This window comes from Oratosquilla oratoria, chromosome 6 (genome assembly GCF_046742065.1).
Source record: "Oratosquilla oratoria isolate Oo_2021 chromosome 6, ASM4674206v1, whole genome shotgun sequence".
Classification (NCBI taxonomy): domain Eukaryota; kingdom Metazoa; phylum Arthropoda; class Malacostraca; order Stomatopoda; family Squillidae; genus Oratosquilla; species Oratosquilla oratoria.
The window spans coordinates 1382501-1405871 of record NC_134782.1 but is presented as its reverse complement, the minus strand read 5'-3'; the positions used below and the strand labels follow the sequence as shown (position 1 = coordinate 1405871).

The following is a 23371-nucleotide window of genomic DNA, read 5'->3' as shown; positions in this document are numbered from 1 at the left end:
CACCCCTACCTCCAACCCCATTCAGGGGGTTATGAAAGTTGTTCTTCACCTGGAGTACGACTGAAGGTGTCGATCTAGGGGAGACGACGACGACGCGCCTCTGCGTGAGTCATACCATCTGAAGGAGTCGGCGAATGTAAACAACCTACATTTCCTTAAGTGGAAATGCCACTGGCAACACAGCTCATAGATTTACTTGGATAAGCACTCGAGCAAAGTGGAGTAATATCTGCCAATTGATCACTTTGTTTTGCTCGTTTTGCTTGGCACTTACTATCTTCGCTTATTTCATTTATGTTTTTCGGCAGCCGACCTCGTTAGGATAATAGCCGTTGCCTTGAGTTTCACCAACTGGAAACTCGCAGCCTCACCCCCCCCCCCAAGTGACTGGCAACGGTCCTTGGACCCTTCCAATGATCCCTCTGAGAAGAAACGTCGTGTTTGTGGGACTGTTCGTCTTTGAGCAGTAAGAAGAGAGGGCCGGTCCTCAAATTTGTCAGCTCTCCTTATGAGAAAAGGTGAAGGAAATACAAGACGAAGTTGACAAGGAACTAAGCCTAGTCAGAGGACTAAGTGGCATGCACCTCCTGAAAGGAGGCGGCGAAGGGGGTGACCAGTTTCGAAGACGCGGAGGGGGGGGGGAGACTATTCTCCTTGACGTCTTTCTCGCAGCCACCACTTGCAAGACCCATCGTTGGTCCCTCTGACCTTGTCATGGATCCAAAGGTCTCCTGTAGGAGGTCATGCTTTGCCATAAATCCAACTGCAATTCAGCACGAGCAACGATGCCCATTGTGTGATTTAGTTAGCCTTTTATGTGGTCTTGCACAGAAAATACAATGTTCATATTCTACGAAATAAAGGCCACACAACCTGGTATTTCTCCTCAGTTTTTCCTAGAGACAACGGACGGCGATTTTATTCAGTTTAGAAAACATATCCACAACTTCTACACGCCTGTGTTTACGAGTATTAATGTTGTGAAGACAAAAATTGACAGGACAGATTGTCGTCATTTTGTCAATGAGCATCTTCGAATGATCCAGTCAAAACCTGTCCTCCATTCAATGCCAGAAACGACATTGATGTACGACTCAAACATAACAGACTGCACCGTATTGACGGCATAACAATCGCAACATATATGGGGAGGAGTATCTCTGACGCGACCCCGAGAGGACGGCATTCGGTTCCCTCCGTTGCTCCGGCTTCATGACCATGCCACCACGGGCAGATCTACATCAACCAACTGCCGCCGGGTGGCTCGTCATTTTATTCAGCAATTAACTTGCCGGCTGTCTATGATCGCAGCTCGTGGAGTCACTGCTCTTCAGGCGAGGATGACTAAGACTAACGATGATAAAGTTATCAACGATCCTGATAAGTAACAAACAGAAGACTCGCCCTCCTCCGATGAACCCAAAATCCATATCTATTCGGTATCTTGTTTTTACTTTCCTTCGCATCAAACCAAGTCTAGATGCAAAATACTAAATATAAAAAAACACGAAAATGAATCGTTCGCTTTCGTACTACGTCATCGGGGGAGGTTGTTGTTGTTGTTCCCTAGACTGTCTGTCCGAGCAGTCCCGTCTCCCCAAGGAATGCCATAGCCGAAACTGGGTTTTCCCACAAATCCTTTATAGAGCGTATGTTGTGTTGTTTGCGTGCATGATTGTGTATAATGCAGTCTTCCATTATGTGTTGTATGGTATGGGGTGAAGTGTTACATCCTGGGCAGCTGTTCACAACGCGGTCATCTCTTCTGGTAGCTCAGAAGTGCTGGGTGGTGACCGCACCGCAGTCTGGCCAAGTGGACTTTGTCCTTTGGTAGATGATGGTGTCAAGTGGGCGAGGGGGGTGGATGAGTTTTTTATTGAGTGAAATGTCACTCCCACGGGCTTTGCTTTGTATGAGCCCGTGCGGTGGTGTTTATGTAAGACACACCTTGTGGAGAGGAGGCGGAATAGTGTAGCTAGTCGGAGGAGTATGGAAGGGGGGGGGCAGTGGAAAAGAGAGGCTCCAGCTGTTAGAGTGGCGGTGGACGCCCTAGTAGCTGACGGAGTTCAGAGGGGCTTTGGAGGCGGCAGAGGCGGCTCACAAGACCTTCAGGGGGAGTCTGTGGTAGTGAGGTAACCCGAATCGTTCGTCTCTGGTACAGTCAGTACGCAGTTTCCCAACCTTTCGCAGCTGGTGCAGTTTTGTCTAAATTGGTTGCCACCTGCACCTTTGAAATCCTTCCCTAGGGTGTCAAACTATCTATTGGGTTTTGTTACCGCAGTTGCTTGTCTCTGGCTTCCGCAATGCGATTTTATTTATACGATGGAATACCAGTGGCTTACGGGACGTGGAGAGAATTCTCGACTAGTTTCACCCTTTGGTCGAAGGGAGAATCTTCCTTGAAGTGAACAAAATCTCTCGGCAAGAGTCAGGAAAGTCTCAAAACTTAGCAACTCAATGAGACCCAAACTCTGTTGTGGACAGTCTAAATTCTGCCCATCGCAGGGCGACCCCCAGGATTGAAAAGGCGAACAGCGTCGGGGAGGAACTTCTACTTCCTGCAGATTTCACCCCATTTCGTCTTTTATCACAAATACCAAACCAATAAAAGCGTGTGCATGTACGACAGAGAGAAGAGAGAGGGAGACAGAGAGGAGAGAAAAGAGAGCGAGAGAGATTTTTCCGTGCCTTACAAGTGCCATGGACGCGCGGCCACAGGGGAAGGATTTGGAGGTTGACCAAGTTGGCCTGGAGGGTGAGCCACCAAGAGTGTGGCATCCTCGCGTTTACCTGCTCGTGGGTTTCCGTTGGGCGTGCCATTCACCGCCTTGGGATGGGCGTTGTTGTCCTCGTGCGCTGAGAAAATTCTACTCCTCATGTGGTCCTTGACCTTGCGGCTCGAGGGCGACATGTTCTCGGTCGGTTCACCAAACAGGCGGCTCTGAGTATCACGTATATTACCAGGCTTTGGCGTGGTCGGGGAGGTGCTCCCTGCGGCGGCGGCAGCCGGGGCAGCGGGGGGCGCCGCTTTAGCATTCCCGTTCGTCTCCGCTACGCCATTGGTGGCAACTGCGGTGGCTGCGGTCGTGGGCGTGCTCACCGTCGAATCAGAGTTGGCTGCGCCGTTTTCTGCAGGTGTCGGCTGCGGCGAGGCGGCTGCGGTGGTGGCTGAGGAGGATGCGGCGCCAGAGGAGTTGCTGGGCTTCTTCGAGTCGTCTTCGTCATCGAACAGGATCGAGGAGCCTCCGCCAGGGGGTTTCAGGACCCTGAAAGACAAGGAGGAACCTCTTAGTGGGCGGGCGGGAGAACAGAGGAAATATTATGTAATTATGATGTGTACAAGTGTTTCATTTAACAATGCGAGACTGTACACATCCTGACAAGGAGGGTCGTAAGTTTGGATCCATTGGCAAACATTAATCCATATACTTCTACAAAAAAAAAAAAAAAAAAAAAAAAAAAAAAAAAAAATATATATATATATATATATATATTATATATATATATATATATATATCATACATCTATCATATATATATATATATATATAATATATATATATATGTAAAATAAAAGATCGTATTTCAAATGAACTCGTGTCTCAAAATCTGAGGCAGCTAATTTGAGAAACTTCATTTCTGTATTTGCATAAATATTTGCTTTTGGATCCAAACTTTTGTGGTACCCTGTACACGCTTATGTCAAGGGATTTCACTTGTGGGAACATGTCCCCATTTTAATCAATTCAATGCAATAGATGAAAATAACTGTCCAATTATCACAGGCAACACCGCAAAATTTTCTATACTTTTCTGGAAAAAGAAAAAAAAAAAAAAAAAAAAAAAATTAGGACCAAATATAATGAAATAATAAGTTGCAACAATTACTCCCAATGTTTCGGTTTACTCATATTACAAACACAGACACACGCACACTATGAAGTTACCTAAACGGTTCTCAGAACATATGTAAGTACCAGAGCATAAAAATATGCATCACCTTCAATTGACACCATGAGCATATGTAAGTACCAGAGCATAAAAATATGCATCGCCTTCAATTGACAGCAATTTTCTTGACATGGGAATTGCAAACACGAGTACATTTTCAACCATCCTCTATCCCCAATAAACACAGCAACAAGCAATAAATTATAATTAAACAAATCAACCTCAAGGGAAAGTCACTTGCACGTCAAAGGAAGGTTAACACTAATACTTCCCATCCCCCATTCCCCTTTTCCTTTAATCTCTTCTAAGTGGCTCTCTTTAACCCTTTGGTTTTGGCTAACATTAAATTCCGGAGCATCTATATAGTGGCAGGATGACACGGGGATGAAATAGTTCCCCACCACCAATCCATCCATCCAACTTGCCTGACGCTTTGCTGCTGTTTCGTCTCCGCGTAGAGCTGTGTGACACCGCCAGGCGGCTGCTGTACCCTGTGGAGAGGGAGGAACAAGGGATCGGGGTGAGGGCGACGCCAACCCAAGGTTATTATTGGGTATGGGGGAGTTTTGACTGCGGAGGACCCACGTCCACGTCCCGGCGCGTTCGCGCGCTCGCTCGCTCGAAGAATTTTTCCTGAATACGCACACGAACACCAGCACTGATAACTTTTTCAAAGTTACGAAAAAAATATCGTATACCAGTGGGGACGACATTTGATCTTGCGTTTTCATCCTGGATACCACCAGTCCACTTTATTCAGCCGGATGAAGAAGCACCTCTCCATCTCACGAAGTCAACGAGTAAATAGGGCTTAGGGGTTAACCCCACACCACCCATTACGTGACTAATGCATCTTTGGTTTCGTATCTGTCATGCCACGAGTCCCTCAGTTGATTATAAAAGATTACAGGTGACCACCACTTGCCCAGGCTTTCAAAGTAAACAAGAAAAAAGAGCTTCAGTCGCATTTTTTAAAATATGTTGTCTTCATCGACTAATGCCACCCATATCTGTCCTTAGGCTCAATACGTGACAACGCGCACGACAGCATCCCTTGGCAAAACACATTTCCCATAATTCACTGGTTATTAGTTAATGCATTTACGCTTACACAAATAACCATTTCGGAACAAAACTCATCATCTCCACTTCATAATGACCTCTAAATAATCTTAATATATTCTATATATGTATTATCACTAACAAATATACAACAAGTATTTTAATAAAAAGTATATATATAGTAATGATCGAACAAAGTATTACTATTACAATTATTTCAATTTTGAAGTTGATGTGTTTTGTCTTCTCTGAACAACAAAATTGCAAAACTAAGAAGTGTAGTCAAGGAATGGGCAGTTTTCACTGTACTCAAACTTTAATCAGATAAAAACCAGGATTAGAATGAATGCGCTTTGCCTTCTCTTCCCCGTTCTCTTCTACTGAGGCTACCAGACGGTTAAAAACGCCTTTCCACTTTGACTAGGTAAAACTACTTTACCAGCTTTTAATCTGGCTTTCGCCAGGCGATTTTATTCCCCAAAATAAAATTTCGTCAAACACGTGACGCAGTTCACAAATTTTATTCTGGCTAATACCTGACGGCCTTAGTCTGCTGTAGGGCGGCTTTCGCACCTAGAATATTACCTAAATGTACAAATCTATTAGTGATGTCAGAATGCTTTCATCACACACTTTATCTGAGGAGGTGATGAATATGTCCCGATCCTAAGGCGTTAATGGTAACACACAAAAGGCAATCTGGCAGAGAGGCATACAAGCACTGGCGTCAACAGGCGCGCCCGCGCACACACACGCGCAGCTACCAACTTTTCTAAATCTAGATTTATTCATTTACTTCACATACACAGGATTAACAGAATAATACATACTTAGCAGAGAGCGAGAAAGCGACATAACGAGAGAAATGGGGGGGAGAGGGAGGGAGATAGACGGGAAAGCGAGACAGGAGGAATGTCACGAGACAGATTGATCATGTAGGCACGGACACAAAGAAGCCGAGCGAATCGCAGGCCGCCTCAACTTCCAGATTGAACACAAACAAGCGTAATCAATTAATTGCACAGTATCCGCCTCTCGAGGCAACCCGCCGCCGCTTGCTGCCTCCAACAAATTGACCTTTTACGTACGTAAACACAAACTTACTCTTATATGAAAGGGATGACTAATTTGAAACCTAAAACCTCTATTGATAACACCGATAACGACCGTGTAAGACCCACGGAGCACACGACATGCATCTAAACACTCCTCACAGTTGGCAACACTGGGAGCGTTTGAATATACGTCTTGGAATGCTCATGTAACACATAATGGATGTTTACCTAAAAGATACCAACCAGGGCTACCAACTGTGAAGAGTTTTCGGCAGTCGCGCTCAACATGGACTGGTGTCCTCGTTTCATACGACGGAAGGTGCACGCATGCGAACACCCACCCACGTAACTCGATCTCTGCCCTCGAACAATGCACCCGAGATCCTGCGGTGTTCGTGTTGTGTATAGAGAGAAAAGAGGGACAAGGAGAGTACAAAGATAAGAGCCGTAGAGAGAGAGAGGGAGAGAGAGTGAGCGAAGAGGAGAAATAAGACAAATAGAAAAGACAGCCAAAAATGAGAAAAAGTGTCGAGAGCAAAGAGCAGATGAAATAAAAGAATAAATACACACGAGTGAACAACAAAATTATGACGATGAAAGACAGGGGTCTAGCAAGTGGTAGTAACAAGAATGCTGAAACGTCATCACGGTCGAGGTTAGCGTCAACAAGTGCCCACCGCCGCTGCTCGTTACGGTCGGCGATGGAAACAAGGGTGGGTGGTGGTGGGGTAGGTGTGGGGGTGGGGTGGGGGGGGGCTGAAGGTCGAAACCGAAGAATGGAAACCATCACGAGCGTGAAAGGAAAGCAATCCACGCGAGCAGCGACTGTGCAAGCACGCACGAACGCGCGCAGGCATCCCGGTTATACAATGTACAGTGTCCCAAGTCGAAACCCGCAGAGGTAAAATCATAAAATCAATAAAGATAAATTAGAACGTGGGATAAATACACATGAATTTTTGTGGCACCCTGTATACATGTTTCGGTCGTTGCCATGCGGCTTCATTCAGTTGATACATACCTCCTAGAGTCAAACTGTCCACAAGCTATTTCGATGTTCATACTAAACCTATGAACAATACACGTCATTTATTTGGTTTCATAGGTTAAAGGGACTATTTGGAGTGATAAAGATAAACTAATGCACGCTGTACATCTTAACGTTGATCATAAGGATGAACCACGAAGAGGAGGGTCTTAGAGAGAAGGGGGTTAGTGATGGAAAACGGGAGGAAGGGGAAAGGAAAAAGGGAAGGAGAAGGGGAGGAGAGGGAAGAGGAAAGGGGAAGGGGAGGAGAGGGAAGAGGGAAGGGAGAGAGGATGGAGGAAGGGGAGGCAGATATGAATCACCACGTGTGTATGTAGTGAGGGTGCTTGGGGAGGGGGGAAGAAGGGAAAAAGAAACACGTGGGGTGGGAGACGGCGGCTCGGACCTCGAAAGTGGGAGTGATCTACCCGTAGACAATGTGTGGGTAGGTGGAAAGAGGAATTGGTAAACCCCCCAGCCACCGGATTGTACTTTGGTTGTGCGTGCCGCCTGGCCATTTCATTCATCTCCACCCGTCGGTAATGAATGGGTCGATTCCTACGCAACATTGGAACAATATAGATTTTATTCTACTTGGTAAACTCCAGGCTGTGTGTATATGCGTTACGTGTTTATCTTCTGCGGCTCCTACATGATCATCAACAGTGATAAGATATTGACCATATTAGTGTCAATGAACTGATCGTGCCATTTACTTCTTACGTGATAATTACTGGCAACAGTAATAATATACAGTGATAATATACTGGCAATATTATTGTCAACGCACTGACAGTGCCACTCACCTCATACACGATCACTACTGTCAATATATTGACAGGTGACAATATATGAACAATATCGTCAATATACTGGAAATGCATTTTTTTCTCCATGACACTCAATACGAACAACTACGCACTATTGTTGTGTAGCACTCGACTGAAATGCTACGTGTTAAATCTGACCAAAACCATCTCCTTTCGCTATCTCACAATCACCATCCTACGCATGCGCGCCAGTCACTCTTACGAGGCTAATTAGGTTACTTGGACCACTGAAAACGTCGTCTTGAGGCCCTCCTCGGGTGGGCCTCACCACCAGGTCCCCCACGAAGGGGCGACGGTGACGATACGAGGAAGGACAGCCGGCAGTTGTCAAAGGGCGATGACACGCTGCGATGCCTTTGGAGGGAAGAAGGCGAAAGAGAAGAAGGGGCAGGAGAGAGGGGGAGGAGGAGGAGAAGGAGGAGGAGGAGGAGGAGGACGTGCGATGTCTCGGGAGGCACGTGCAAGGCTCGATCCATTGTATGGGGGGAGGAGATAAGAGATGATGATGATGAGAATTAGACGGAGGTTTCTTTCAAAATCCCACTTGGTAATATTCAGCGTTTAATACTAGCATACCGGTTGGTCAACCTATATTATTCATCTTCGCGTCAGCCCCCCCCCCCTTCCCAAAGCCCTTGTTAACGGAGTCACAGTTCGTCATTAAGAAAACAGTGATGGACATAAAATATGAACACATCAATTTCACGTCTTTCATGAACGTTAATTGATCTGTATTTTATTTTGTCGGTTGCCAGGCCATTTTATTCAGCTGAGGGGAAAAGCTCTTACGGACTCTATAAGAGGTTATATGAACTCAATATTCACGTTTCCTTTAGACATGGCGGAAAAATTCGGAGGGCCATGTACTGGTAGCTCATGTAATTTAACCCGTTGAGCCTGACGGGAGCTTTAACGATTATTTTGGACCACGCCATGAGATTTCATTTAGCTCCAAAGATACCGGCACCTTATAAAGTCACGTCGTATTAACTTATCACACACAAGGTGCAATAAACAGAGTTAACGCCACATGAATGCCCGAGAACCTTCGTTGTATTTTATCGTCCCAATTTCCTCTCCTCTCCAGTGCATCACCACTTACGCCTCAACATCGCTCAATACGACTGAAGTGTTCAATTGAACAGAGCGACGTCTGACCCAGCGTACAACTTCACTCGTTTCTGAACATGGGGGACGGTTAGAAGTAAATCAGACCTCTAATGAAATATATTAACGTGTTTGTGCTAGTGGTGCACTTCGGATAAGTTATTCTGGCTGACAAAAACAAACGGGTACTTACTCGTTCTAATATTACCCAACAGTGCGCATGAGAGAGAGAGAGAGAGAGAGAGAGAGAGAGAGAGAGAGAGAGAGAGAGAGAGAGAGATTGAGTGTGTCTGAGGGTGACTGCGTGTGTATGTGTGTGTGTGTGTGTGTGACTGGGCACGCGCGCGTTTGAGGGAGAGTACGAATGCAAAGAGAAATGAACGAGAAGATAAAAGAGAAGAGATTGAAGTTTCTGAGATCTGAATAACAAATCTCTGTCCTGAGCCCGTACGAGCCAGCAGCGCCTGTCAAGAGCGCGAGCGTCCCGTCCCGCTCCCATCTCCCTGACCGCCCGCACCAGTCCGTCAATTGCCGCCTCTTCTGCCAGACCAATTTGCCAATCGGGGACACCAAGCTAACCCCACACCAAACCCCCGTCCCTGCACGACTGGGGGTACCCCTAGACCAAGCGAGATTAACCTCTTCGGTTACCCCCCCAAGAGAGAGAGAGAGAGAGAGAGAGAGAGAGAGAGAGAGAGAGAGAGAGAGAGAGAGTTTCCTATTCCAGCTACTGCTACAGGGCTAAAATCCTAGCTCAAACCTCGCCCCGCCCTATGATCCTTACTTCGTCAAAACAGGCCTCGTATTCGTGCTCTATAAATTTTCAATATGGTCTGAAACGTGTTCTGGTTAGGATCAGCCAATTTTGTTCAGCTGAACAAAGACGGGGTCTCGTTCGAGACCATTTCACCTCGTATCTCCGCCAGTACCCCTTCTACTGAATAAAATCCCCTGGCGTCCGAAGGTGGAAGAGATGAAGAATAAGCGTATCTGCGGACGAGTTCGGTTTTGCGCCAAAAATAGGAATTCCACACTCCAAAGCCATTATCGTTCGCTGTCTGACTGACTCACTTCCCGCCCGACTAGCACGGAGGCACCCTCGGTACATTTCCTTCTTCAGAAGTCTGCTCCAGGTCTTGCGAATTCGGAAATATTCAATATTTGGAACGAAAAAACATTCCGGAAATATGCAAGAAATCTCAGGATTATAGAAATTCCCGCAAGGATTTTTAACACGTTTTTCTACCGAATCTAGACAATTTCAGGACAAGATTTTCAAATTAGATAAATCTCTAATATTCACCCAAGACGCTCCATTCCTGGCCGACAGGAAATTTATAACAGTAAGTTTGACCATTTGTTGCAAGTGGAATTTTATATATATATATATATATATATATATATATATATATATATATATATATATATATATATATATATATATATATATATATATATATATGTATATATATATATCCTTTCGCAATTACGTCTATCAGTATCTACTGTACTGATACCGGGTCCAACGATATATAACCTCTGTGTGGTGTTATTACAACAGCAATACTACTACCGCGGCCATTACTATTACCAACTCTTCATGCGTCACCGCCTGCGTGGGAGATGTTTACGCACAATGAACCTCTGCGTCAGCATCTCGTCGCGTTTTACTACGTGATAAATGTTCTTGACCTCAATGACCTTACGTTGCTCGAGGAGCAGTAGTAGATAAAATAGTGGCACTTGTAGTTATAGTAGCAATGTCTTGGGGCCGTGTCGTACTTTGAGTCTACATCAAGGTTCCTTAAACAATTTCGTTCTATTCCATTCTTTTGGAACTTTGAACATCGTCATGAACTCTGCCCTCCCCCCCCCCGATTAAGTACAGAATGAAGAAGAAATTACACTTCTTTTATTTCATGGGTGACCGGCTAGGGCAACCAGTTTGAGAACCACTAGTCTAAAAGGTCTCTCGACCTTTCGTCACGTTTACCAGGCTATACATCGCTGTTCTTTAACCCCCTTGGAGATTACCACTTTTCAACACTGAACAAAATTTTTAAACATCCACTAACTAACACTAGTTATCGGTTTGTGGTCCCACTTTTGGAACTTAAGGATCTCCCCCGGGGGGTTCATGGACCGCAGAGCTAAGAGCCCCAGGGACTAGGCCATTGGCCCTTATATGGAGTAATGAACAGTGATTCACCAGGGTAATGTATATGAAAACTAGCCCCCGTGGGAGGAGACTGGATAAATTTGGTTGTGTTGGGGCTTGTGAAACGAGAAAGTGATTGTGGCTACAACAACCTAGTCAAAGGTCGGTGTCTAAATTCTAACTCCAGCTTCTTCAAGCAATACCACCCACACCACCTATCTACGTATACACATGCATATAAAGAAAAAATGATAAAGAGTTTATCTGTTTTTAAATGGTGGTCGTCTTCGAATCCCATCAATAATATCTACACAATATGGGGATGCGGCCCTGGACAGTTACTCTGTCTTAGGGCCCAAAATGAGGTAGATTTCTCCATTTTTTTTTAACCCAATGACAATACACAGAGGTCAACCCGAGGATTTTCGAAGGAGGACCTCTTCTTTGTAGAAGCGGACATAATCCACATGATAGGACTCGAACCCACAAATTTGGTTTACCTATCATGACCTACCCCTCCCCCCAACCTCGCCGATACTCGAAATTCAAACTGACTGGCACTTTGCTTCCAGGGCCCCTGCACGCCGGCTCACTGCCTGGCTCTTCCAACCACCTCACCTTCACTCCTCCCTCTCTCCAAGCGATGCATCGGCGCTGCTGCTGCTCCTCCTCTCAAACGTGAACTGCACTATCGCACTTTAACGCAAACATGGCAACACACAACATCCGAGGACAGAAGGAGCAAGGGTAGGACAGGAAAGGACAGGACGTGAGGGAACGTGAGGGGACGTGAGGGAACGTGAAGGTACGGGGAGTGATGACAGGATGGGACAGGGTAAGAAGAGACGGGATGGGACGCAACGAGACGAGGGTGGTGACAATACGGGAAGGAAAGCGGGAAGAGGTGGACTGGAGGCAAAAGGATGAAGGTGAGGAGGATGAAGAGGGTGAGGAGGATGAAGAGGGTGAGGCGAGTGAAGAGGGTGAGGCGAGTGAAGAGGGTGAGGCGAGTGAAGAGGGTGAGGCGAGTGAAGAGGGTGAGGCGAGTGAAGAGGGTGAGGCGAGTGAAGAGGGTGAGGCGAGTGAAGAGGGTGAGGCGAGTGAAGGGGGTTACCGGAGGAGTTACCCAGAGTAACTTGGTGGAATGGTCACGCGAGGGCTGAAAATGTGGTTGATGGGGAATGAAGGGAGACGGACAACGAACAACTCTGGAGGGAGGAAGGGAGAGGGAAGAGACACCGGTCATGGACTGTTCAAGATTTATGCATTTGTTCTGTCCGCCACCACGCGATTCTATTCAGCTGAGAAAAATTACGCATGTTATAATAACAGTGGGAGTGGAATTACGAAGACAAGAAACTAGGAGTGATTTTTATATGGATAAAACTATTAAGAAAGAGTCACTAGAGAACAGTTTTTGATGTCACACTGGGACAACTGACAACGGGGGCCATGAACGGTCGGGGGGGGGGGGGGAGGAACAACCACAACGCAGAAGTACTAAGGAGGGCCGAAAAGACTTCAGCAGACTACGAAGTTCACAATGACAAACAAGGGCAAAGAATTAACCACGGTAAGGAACAAGGGCAGTGAAGGATAATATAGTGGGGGAGGGAGAGAATCAAACGAAGGAGGCACGTGGAGGCTTATTAAGGGCAAGGAAGGGTTACATTTGTTAACCAGGAAATGCTTTGAAGCTGCATCGCGGTCTTCTTTCGGCTTCGTCATTCTGAAGAGTAATACACGCAGGAGGGGCGCACGTGCGCGCTTGTGCTTGCGCAGCTTCAATCCTTCCTAGCACACACACGAGGGCTCCGTTTCGACCTCCCCCCACCCCATCCCACCGATAATATTCATTTGTCCTGGCTGTCCAAGTACATAGGGCATAGGTGGTCGCTTCGGCTGCAGCTAAGTGCCTCCTGATCTTTATGGCCACTTTGGCACGTCCTACTACGTTCAATCCATTACCATTGTACCGAGTGGTGATAGTTTGATTTTGGCTAACGCCAGACTGTTTACCCAGCTATGCAGTACCTGCTCGTTATAGGGATGGGGTTAAACCCGTTTCCACAAGTGCCACAATAATAGAGGTCGTCAACCTACTGACCAACGTCATCACTCATCCATGGTGTCTCTGCGAGGGAAGAATTGCTATTGTCATTTGTTGGAACTCAGTCTTAACACCTCAACGGGCTTCGTGCCCCCTACCTTTCTTCCCTCACCACTTCCACCATCATCATCACACCATGTCTGCAGGAACCATCTTTCCCACCGCCTCAACAAGATTGATATTTTGCAAATCACCCGGATCCTATAATACTGACAAGAGTACGGGCAGCATTAAGAAGCTATAGATGGGTACACCACCAACAGTATCGTGAATGTATTTGTGCAGGAGAATACATTCCAGTTCTTTGTGGACCTGGATTAAGAATCCATTTAGAAGGATTTAATCCGAAGGCCCTTCGGAGGCGGACCGTGCTATTCTGTAAGCATAAGTGTTACGAGGGCCAGGAAATGCTCCCAGGGAGGCTTCAGACTTATCAAACTATCTTTAAAAAGATATTGGGCAACGTGAAGATAGTCATAATACAAATAAGCGGGAGGGTGAGAGGGAGGGAGGGGGAGGGAGGATGAGAGGGAGATAGGGAGGGGGAACGAGAGAAATTATGTTAAGCAGGTCAAGTGCGTCCATTACGAGAAGGATTGCAACACTAACGCAAGAGAGGATAATGAAACACACACACACACACACACACACACACACACACACACACACACACACACACACACACACACACACACACACACACACACACGCACACACAGTTCCAAACAGTTGCGAACGACAATGGTTTACGGTTCCAACATGGAGCAAAGCATTCCACCACTTGTTCAGGAGCACACTTGCCATTGTGTTTGGCCCACAAGCACTACATTGCCGTTACAGATGCACATACGGTGGTGATCTGGATCCTAACTACTTTTCGATTACATGTAAAATTTGAAAACGCACGAGTTCGTCACGGACACGATTCCACCAACAGTGAGGCAACCCCCAGCGGACAACCGGCATTTCTGGCATCGAGCACGTGATTCCTCCTCCCCCTCCCCCTCCTGCGTGAGTCAACCTTCAAGTGCCGCCAGCAAGGCTTCCACGGGCAATTCCTTAATCACCACGATCAACCCACGCCTTGTCCTTCGACCGTCTCCAAGGTGACGATATGATTTCGGATTCGCTGTTTTTTTTTTTAATTCAGTTTATTTATTATCGGTATGACATCAATTCCTGGGAGGGTTATAATTGTGTCGTATATTTCTTTAGAGATGTTTACGATAGTTGTTCACTCTATCCAAGGTTTCGAGAGCTACGGTCATGCCAGGATCATCTTCCCTTGTCACAAAGCAATCAAAGGAAGACCCAAGGGTGAATCCATTCCTCTTTCTGATAACAACGCAGGTGAGTGAATGATGGAGATATAAAGATTCCATAGCAGTTACACAAGCTTAATCCCCTCCCCCACACACACACTCAAAGGACCAATTAATACAGCATTCTGTGGCCGCAGCGGCAGCGTGATTTTATTCAAACCCCCCCCCGGCCTCCCCTGCCGCTTTCCAGTTTAAAGACTACGGTGTCTGCATCCGAGTTGGCCCACTCCTCAACTTGACCATCATCGCGTGGCTCAAATACTGACTCATCCTCTTGAAACTGACCCCATCGAAGGGCGCTCCCTCCTCCCCACCCAACCCCGAACCTTCCAACCAGTCTCCTTTCAGAACATCCCTTATCATTACCATCTCTCCAGACTTCCTAACCTAAAGCAATTCCAATTTTGGCGAAATGCAATTTGAGAGCTCAATTTGGCGAAGTGGTCGTGTGAAAGCAACAGACTTTATTCACTTCATTAATCAACGGGTCTAATACAGCCTTACATATACTTAGTCTACTTCAACCTAGCGTAATTCTTCTTTTCTAATATGGCCAAATAACTGGATTTGATTTCATTAAGCATTTTCTTATATCGATGACTAGTTTCATGTTGATTTTCGCACTTTTGGAAAATCCCACTTCAATGCTTAATATATTTGTCTTGAGAAAAAAAAAGTCAGGATGAACAGAATATAGAGCAGTACCCTTTCTGACAGAACTCAAGATGGCCGTGCACCTTTACCAGGATCTTTCACCGCTCTTGACTCATGATGTGGAACATACTCCTGTGTACGTAAACAACACCTTTCATATGAGCGCTTCCAAATCTCACTGACTTGAGATGAAAAAAAAAGTGAGGAGGAGGGGGAACAGAGGGAGGAGGGAGAGGGGGAACAGAGGGAGAAGAGGGAGAGGAGGAGGGAGAGGAAGAAGAGGGCGAGAGAGATCGAGAGGAAAAGGAAGAGGAAGAGGGAGAGGAAGAAGGAAAGGAAGAAGAGGGGGAGGGAAAGGAGGGGAGGAGGCAGCGGAGGGGGAAGGAGATTAATTATATTTTTCCTTATCACGTCATTTGAAAAAAGTGCATTTGAGGCCAACGTGGGGACACTGATCAAGAGTGCAGAACTGCGCCGGAGCACAAGGTCCTCTTCAACATACAAAAACTCAGACAAGCGTGTAGGTGTGACAGAAGAGAGAAAAAAAGGGAGAAAAGAGAAGAGAGAAGAGAGAAAACGAGAGAAGAGAGACAGATGGATAGATAGAGAGGTGGGGGAGATGGGAAATTTAGATGTAAAATGTTAACGACAGAAAGGACGACAGGAGTCCTTACAAGAATCCGACTTGCTTTACCATGAAGAGAACTTAATTCATGAAGGTTTACCCATCCTCTTCCTCTTCAGCCCTCTCCACCTTATTCTTCTCCCTCTTTTTAACTCTTTCACCCCCCTCTCTCCACTTCCTCTTCCTCCCCCATGTCCTTCCTCTTCAGCCATCTACCCCATCTTCTTCCTTTTCCTCCTCTCCTACATCCTCATCTTTCCCCATCCTCCTTTCCAGCCTCTCCTCCTCTTCCATTTTTCCCAGCACCACCTCCTCCTCCTCCTCCTCTTCTTCCTCGAGAGTGCATGACGAATGTGAGCCAGCAGGCATCCTTGTCGTTCCTGCGCATGATGCTCCCTTCGGGGACTTTGTTTTGGTTAAAACCATAATTCTTTTTTCCAGTTTGGAAACGCTCTTCGTGATTTCGTGGTGGAAACACAACACTACAGCTACCCTTTCTTATCTACCATTACCACCCGACCTAACACTTACTAGCCCTTAAAGCGTCCTCCGTGGCTACGCTCTTTCAGTACATCTCCCTGTCCCCTATCTCCCTTTTTATTCACTCGCTGTTATAATGGATCACAAAAAGCATCTTGCAGCTGTACAGTCTGGGCTCCGTGGCACCGATACCATCCACTTCCGCCCCCCTCTTCTCCAGGCTCCAACCACTCGTATTCTTGTACTCGCTTCCTTCCTTTTTCTTTCAGGAGAACCCCGCCGCCGGTCCGTCCCCTGCAGCATCAAAGTCTTCCTCTTTAAAACAATCTCAGCTCGGCAAACACCAACATCAACTCCACTCTCTTACTTACTCCATCCCTCACAGCCGCATCTCCCTCCTCTACCTCTCCACTTAAAACCAAGCCTTATGATCATATCAGCCTTATGCTTATGTACCCTATATGCAACCTCATGTACCTTGTGACCCAACCCTGCCTCAATCCTTCAACCTTACTCAGAGTCCCTCGGTCACAGCCCTCTCACGTTACTTCGACCACGCCCCTCCCCTTCCTAGCATTTCTTCGAAAATGTCCCTACAGACCCCGCCTATGACTGATGGCAAGGCCCTCCGCTCTATGTCTCGGCGTATTATCCTTTGTGAATACAATTTCCATCCTTTCGAATTTCCTAGAAACCTTCTTCTTACCTTCAGACAGTGCCCCCCAGACCACCGACCCCATTCCCCTGCAACGATTTCCAAGAAAATCTGTACAATGAATCCCCCGAGACGACTTCCTGTTTACTCGTGGACAATGGGGATCGTTTTTAAAGTCCCGATTGCCACCGGTGTCTGAAGAAATCGCCATCTCGAGGGTAGTTCCTACAGCTTCCGCCCTTCGATTACTTGTCTCTCCTCCCTCTTCCATCTATTGACCCTTCACCTCTCCCATTCCACATTCCTTCACTTCCCTTCCACCCCCAATTTACTCCCTCACTTCTAAGGACAGGGTCAAAAGAAAATTACCATTTCCTTGCCTCCACCGCTACTCTACCCTGTACTCCACGCCACTCCACCCTGTTCTCTTACACCCCCTCGTCAACTCTCCTTCCTCTTCTCGCTCTCATGTCATTGTGCCTTCAACACATTCCTGCAACTCTTTCACCCCGTTGGCTTATCTTGACTGTTGAACGACCCTCTTCCCCGGACAATCCAACGACAGCCCCCTAAGTGTCGAAAGACTCCGCCCGGACTGTCGAATGACGTCCTGTTCATCCGTGGAACAGGACGGCTTCGGGCCCGAAGGGATTCGAAAAGCAGCATCTTGGTGCCGCGTATCATGATCCAGTTCCATTTCGCCAAACTAACGCTTACCTAAACGAGTTAGGCGAAATGGAAAGCTAGCTGCGGCCCCCCCATGCGGTATGCTTGCACACCACTACTACCACATAGAGCTCTCCTCTGATCTGCCACGTACCCACACGAGCAGTCAACTACGTGACTGGACGCACGTGCGAAGTGTTTGGGCCTCCACGTTGGGAAAGGTTTGTTCTGCCTGCCGCTAGGCGATCTTATTCACCCGAAGTAAACTAAGGTAGATGTCAAAAGGTTCAACTCTTCTCGATTTAACACTTTGGCGTTCAAACTATTCTTGCTCGTTACTGAGTGAACGAGAAAGAGAGAGAGAGAGAGAAAGAGAGAAAGAGAGAAAGAGAGAAAGAGAGAGAGAGAGAGAGAGAGAGAGAGAGAGAGAGAGAGAGAGAGAGAGAGAGAGAGAGAGAGAGAGAGAGAGAGAGAGAGAGAGAGAGAAAGAGAGAAAGAGAGAAAGAGAGAGAGAGAGAGAGAGAGAGAAATAGGCCTTTCCGAACAGACGTGCGTTTGACGCCAATGGACACGTTATTAACGTTTGTACAAGCGAGCGCGCACACGTCGGGGCACGCGAAACGGCGCGTTACTGTGCGCACGCGTTCGTGACCTGTCGCGCGGAAAGGAATGCGCACCCAGTCACCCGGGAAGGTCGGAAGAGCAAATATGTATATCCAAGATCGCGTCTTCTTCAAACGCGTTTGTTTTAAGAGACGTATTCAACTCATTCTGGATGAACGTCTACTCCCTACTTTGTCTAAACTCTAAACGTTCATTCAAAGTAGTCTACCTTACAATCTAAGCCAAACGTTTGTGTCGACATTTATTCACAAAAGAGATTATCTTCACGTCAATGAAAGCACATGCCTGACATTTCAACACTCTTTCGAGTCGGCTTAGCGCGTTTGTTTCAATGTGCATTCAAGCGCGTTTCAGCGATATGTATTCAAGCGCGTTTCAGCGATTTGTAGGAGAGTTTCAGCGATCTGTATTCAATAGCATTCCAGCGATTTTGTATTAAGGAGAGATTCAGCGATCTGTATTCAAGAGCGTTTCATAGACCTGTATTAAGGAGATTTTCGGCGATCTGTATTCTAGGGCGTTTCAGCAATCTGTATTCAAGTGCGTTTAATTTGGTGTGTATCAAGGGAGTCTATAATCGCGATTAAGGAGCAAAAAACTGTTGAATAATTGAAGTCATTTCAATACATCAAAGTGAAGAAGAATGCGTGCGCGCGACCTTGAGCATCCTTGTCCAACACCCCACCCCCACCCCCCGCCCCCTCTCCACTTCTTCCCGGGATGATTCATCCACGCAGGCGCGAGGGTGGTGGCCACCTCCCACACTCCCCCTCCCCCTCCGCCTTTTCATCAACTCCCAGATTCCCCTCCCTCTACTTCTTCGCCCACTCCCACATTCTCCCTCCCCCCGCCTCTTCACCCACTCCCACCTCACTCGCTCTTTCCTTTCCTTCCCCCATCTCAAAATATCACCTTTCCCTATACCATTTCTCCCCACCCCGACTCCCACCTTCCCCTCCCCTTCACCTCACCAACCACCACCTTCCACTCCCTCATCTCGTCTACTCCCACCTCCCACCCTTTATCACCCCACCCACCCCCAATTCCTCATCCCACCCATTCCCACCTTCCTCTGCCCAACAAATCCATCCCCTCTCACCTTCCCCCGTTCCTCTACATTCCCATTCTTCCCCATTTCCTTGTTACCGTTCTTCCCACCCCTTCCTATTCCCATTCCTCTCCGTCTCTCCCTCCCCTCCCCATTCCTTCCGTCTCCCTATTCCCACATCTTTGTATTCCATCCCCCGTCCTATTCTTCCCACGCCTTTCCCCCACACTTCCGCGTCCCACCCCAACTCAGCCGCACCCTCCTCCCCAAGATGACAAGGGCATTGGCACTGCGGCAGCGGCCGGCCGGCCAGCCAGCCATCCAGCAACAACACGTCGTCAAAAACGGAAAGAAAACGTTCGACTCGACCTCTTCCTCTCTGTCCAAGAAGACCTCATTCCGTCCCGTCTCACGGGTCCCGTTAACCGCCCCAAGCCCAGGCATCCCACCCAACCCCGTCCCACCGGCGCTAGGGGGCTCGCCGGCTGCCCGGCCGGCTCCAGTCCAGCTTTTCAGCCTCCTAGCCCTGACCGTGGTTTCGGGTCTTTGGTCTGGGTGGGTGGGTGGGTGGGTGTTGGTCTCCTCAGTGAAAGGCGGTAACGAGTAATTATTTCCGTACTAGGTAGTACTTTACCTTTCTTGTAGATGTCCGGATATTCCTAATTCGTGTGGCAACGTCATAGTTCGAACCTAAGGACTTCTGGAGTGTTCCTTGCAATGATGGCAGACCGAGCAATCAGGGCAAAGGTGACGACCCCTGTTGCAGCTAAGTACCTCCTATCCCCCCCCCACCCCCAAAGCAGTCCACAATGTCGAGGACTTTCTACTACTCTTCCGAGAAGGGCCATCCTGTATTGCTCAAGGCTGACATGGGCTATGCATACGGTGGGTTGCCCGCTTTCAACACGCTACGGTGGTTACCGGGGACTGACCTCGCATAGACCCTTTCCATGAAGCTCATGACGCTTCATATATATACACATATTTACTAGTCATCAAATTACTAATTACTAAAATTAGTAAATTATCAGTCATTGCTTCCCCTGGTCCTCCTGTTATTTTATCTTGTTGCAAGAATTATGCGCTCTGTCCTGATCAACGTATACAGGTAAGAGATCTCTATTGGAAATCTTACTCATTCTCAATTATATGGAAGTTTATTTCCGAGACCTAGAATATGCCGTATAACAGATCAATTGGGAATATCAAAAATTGAAAGCCTCCAAAATTCAGAACGACTCCAAATTACAAAAAATTCCAACGCTTCTGGTATCTGAAGATTTCTCGATTTCTTATTTCCGTTACGAACATTGGTAGTTTTCAGAATTGAAAGATCCCCAGTATCGAGTTGTGTGTAGCCTACTTTTACATCTGGCAATAGTCGACACCTTGTTTAGTCAATGAGAGTGCCCTAGGTTCGAGTGGTTAACAAGCTCCCCCCCTCCTCCCACCACAACGACCAAACACCGGATCGTTTGTGTTCTCGAACCTTCTTCGATAAACAAACACTCGACCTTCCTAGAGAGCCCACACCGCACTTCCCCCCCCCACCAACACTCACTACCTCTTCCCCTCTCCATCCTCCTCCTGCCTCTTCACCTTGCCAACAACTACAATTTATGGAAATTTAAGCCCAGGCACTCTCTAGACTGACCGATACGATTAGGTAATATCTACAATTTGAGAAATAGCCAGTATTCGAAAAATAGCCTGAAAACTAGCGGATTAATATGACCGATGTTCGGGATTTTCTGGATTCAGGAGCCCCATTTCGAAGGTCCTGAATTCTAGAGGTTCCCAATAAAAAGATCTATATATGTAGGTGGCCGCGTTTGGGCCCTATGGCGCTTTACTGGTTCCTTTTGGGGACTCCAATCCACGAAGAACCATAACATGCATTGAACTGATACGAAAGCACTATACAAAGCGAAGGTTCTGTACCCCGATCCTTTGTCTGTCTATTTATATTATTTTTCCCAGTTAAATCCCTGTACAATCGATCATACCTAGCGTAACGAGTGTGTGTGTGTGTGTGTGTGTGTGTGTGTGTGTGTGTGTGTGTGTGTGTGTGTGTGTGACACACACACGCACAATGCAGATAATCCATGAAGGACTCCGATCCTAAACGCAAGGAAAAACTTACAAAAGTTCGCCGCTGTTTCATCCTACCCGTAACAATACACACACTATCTAGAGGAAGGCCGTGATAAAACCATAAACATACCGAGTATGTCTTTCATACTTTTCTTCAGATGTAAGACAGGGTGGGTGACCATACAGCCCTCGCAGAAAGACGTGCATTCAGGCAACAAAGAAGGTCCAATTTGCTCAATAAAGACACACACAGAGTTTCGCGAGCTTAGCTATTATCCTGTACATTACAGTTAAGTAAAACGCAGACAAACACACAAAACCCTGGTACCCAGTGACCAGAGCACATACATGGCCCCGCTCTCTCCCCTGCCCAAAAACGGGGCCCTGGGATCCTGGCTCCTCGTGTAAAAACAGGCACCCACATCACAGCTGTTGCCCTCTAGGTCCCTCGAGAAGTGACCCAAGTATCGACAGCTGAAAGAGGGAAGAGGGCGACGCGAGATTTTAATCAGCCGAGGAGGAATAAGAAAAGTAAGAAAGTAAGAGGTGGAAGAGGAGTAGGAGGATGAGGATGAGGAGGAAGAGGATGAGGAAGAGGATGAGGAAGAAGAGGAGGAAAAAAAAAGGAGGACCCTAAGCTAACCTGTTCAATAAAAGTCTTTGGAAAACTGGTTATGGCTGAAGCCAGATTTCATTCATTTTACAAGGTCTCCTGCTTTATCTGTTGATGCCGGCTGAAAAGAGCGATCAGCACGTTTGTTGAAGTCAACACACAAAAGCAAATAGATAATAAATACTATCCATAAAAATAAAGAGAATATAAAATCAAAACAAGTGACAACGAGAAAATGGATTCCCCTCCTTTGATGTTCAAAAGAAGGGTATTTAGCTCACAGTCGTCCGGGGTCACAGGGAAGAATTCTGGAGAAACTTCAAGGGCAAATTAATTCCCTGCTGAAGGTCAACCTTTTACGAGGTCCCCTTTAAGACTATGTTTTGGCCAACGCCAAACGATTATAGCGAGCCCTTTCAATAACCTCTCACCATTCCTTCAAAACAAACCTTGACTAACAATGTCCAACATAACCTGACAAAACGCTGCGGTTTTTTGTTCTGGTAAAGACCAGTCGATTCCATTCAGCTGAAGAGGAGCGATCCCCTAGGACAGGAAAGGTCAGACCAAACCCATAATTATGGGCTCGGCCTTCGACGGACGGACCAGTGGTGGTGGGCAGAACTGCGACACCACGAACGAACAAGAAGGCCGACGATGCAGGCAGGCTAAGGCGTTCGTTGCCAAGGCGGGGTGAGTAAGAAGTGCATCGAGAACGAGTGTAGGCGTGCGTGCGCATGCAAACGCACCCACAACACTACCGTGCATGTGTACTTAAGCGCTCGCGTGCGTACACTCCCACGCAGAAATGAAGAGAAAGAAAGAGAGAAAGAGAGAAAGAGAGAGAGAGAGAGAGAGAGATAGAGAGAGAGAGAGAGAGAGAGAGAGAGAGGAGGGGGAGTGGGGGAGGTAGAGGGGGAAGGAGTGGTTGAGGTAGGGGAGTGAGGGAGGTAGAGAGAGACAGTGAGGGATGGAGAAGATAGAAAGAGAGAGGAAGAGAGATACCGACTGCTGGGCCTTTCCCGTGTCTCGTAAAAAAATCGTATCAAATATCACGGAGGAACATATTCTATCTACTTCTGTTACAAAGACCATCGAAACCAGACTCTTTAAGTACTTCCTAATTGAAAACCTCTTAATACATCCCAGTGCAGTTTCTATCGTTAGTTTCTTGTTCAGATCGACTTCTGCATCCCTACCTTCCTCCTCGTCTCCTCCCCACTTTTTTTGGAGGGGTTGGGGGTAGGCGTGGGATTGGTGTAAGGTGGTTACCGTTTTCTGGAGCTGTTAC

General features: G+C 47.0%; 1 protein-coding gene across 3 annotated transcripts in view; it reads right to left on the bottom strand.

The window, feature by feature from the left end:
• The window catches only part of Jupiter (microtubule-associated protein Jupiter), a 131734-nt gene that overhangs the window by 18179 nt on the left and 90184 nt on the right, over positions 1-23371 (bottom strand). For 2 of the 3 annotated variants that reach the window (XM_076186313.1, XM_076186314.1), the window contains exon 2: positions 2791-3266. In XM_076186313.1, coding sequence (XP_076042428.1) covers positions 2791-3266 — 476 coding nt within the window. Of the gene's footprint in view, positions 1-2790; positions 3267-4375; positions 4442-23371 lie in introns of all 3 variants that reach the window. The other variant, XM_076186312.1, reaches the window with a different exon arrangement.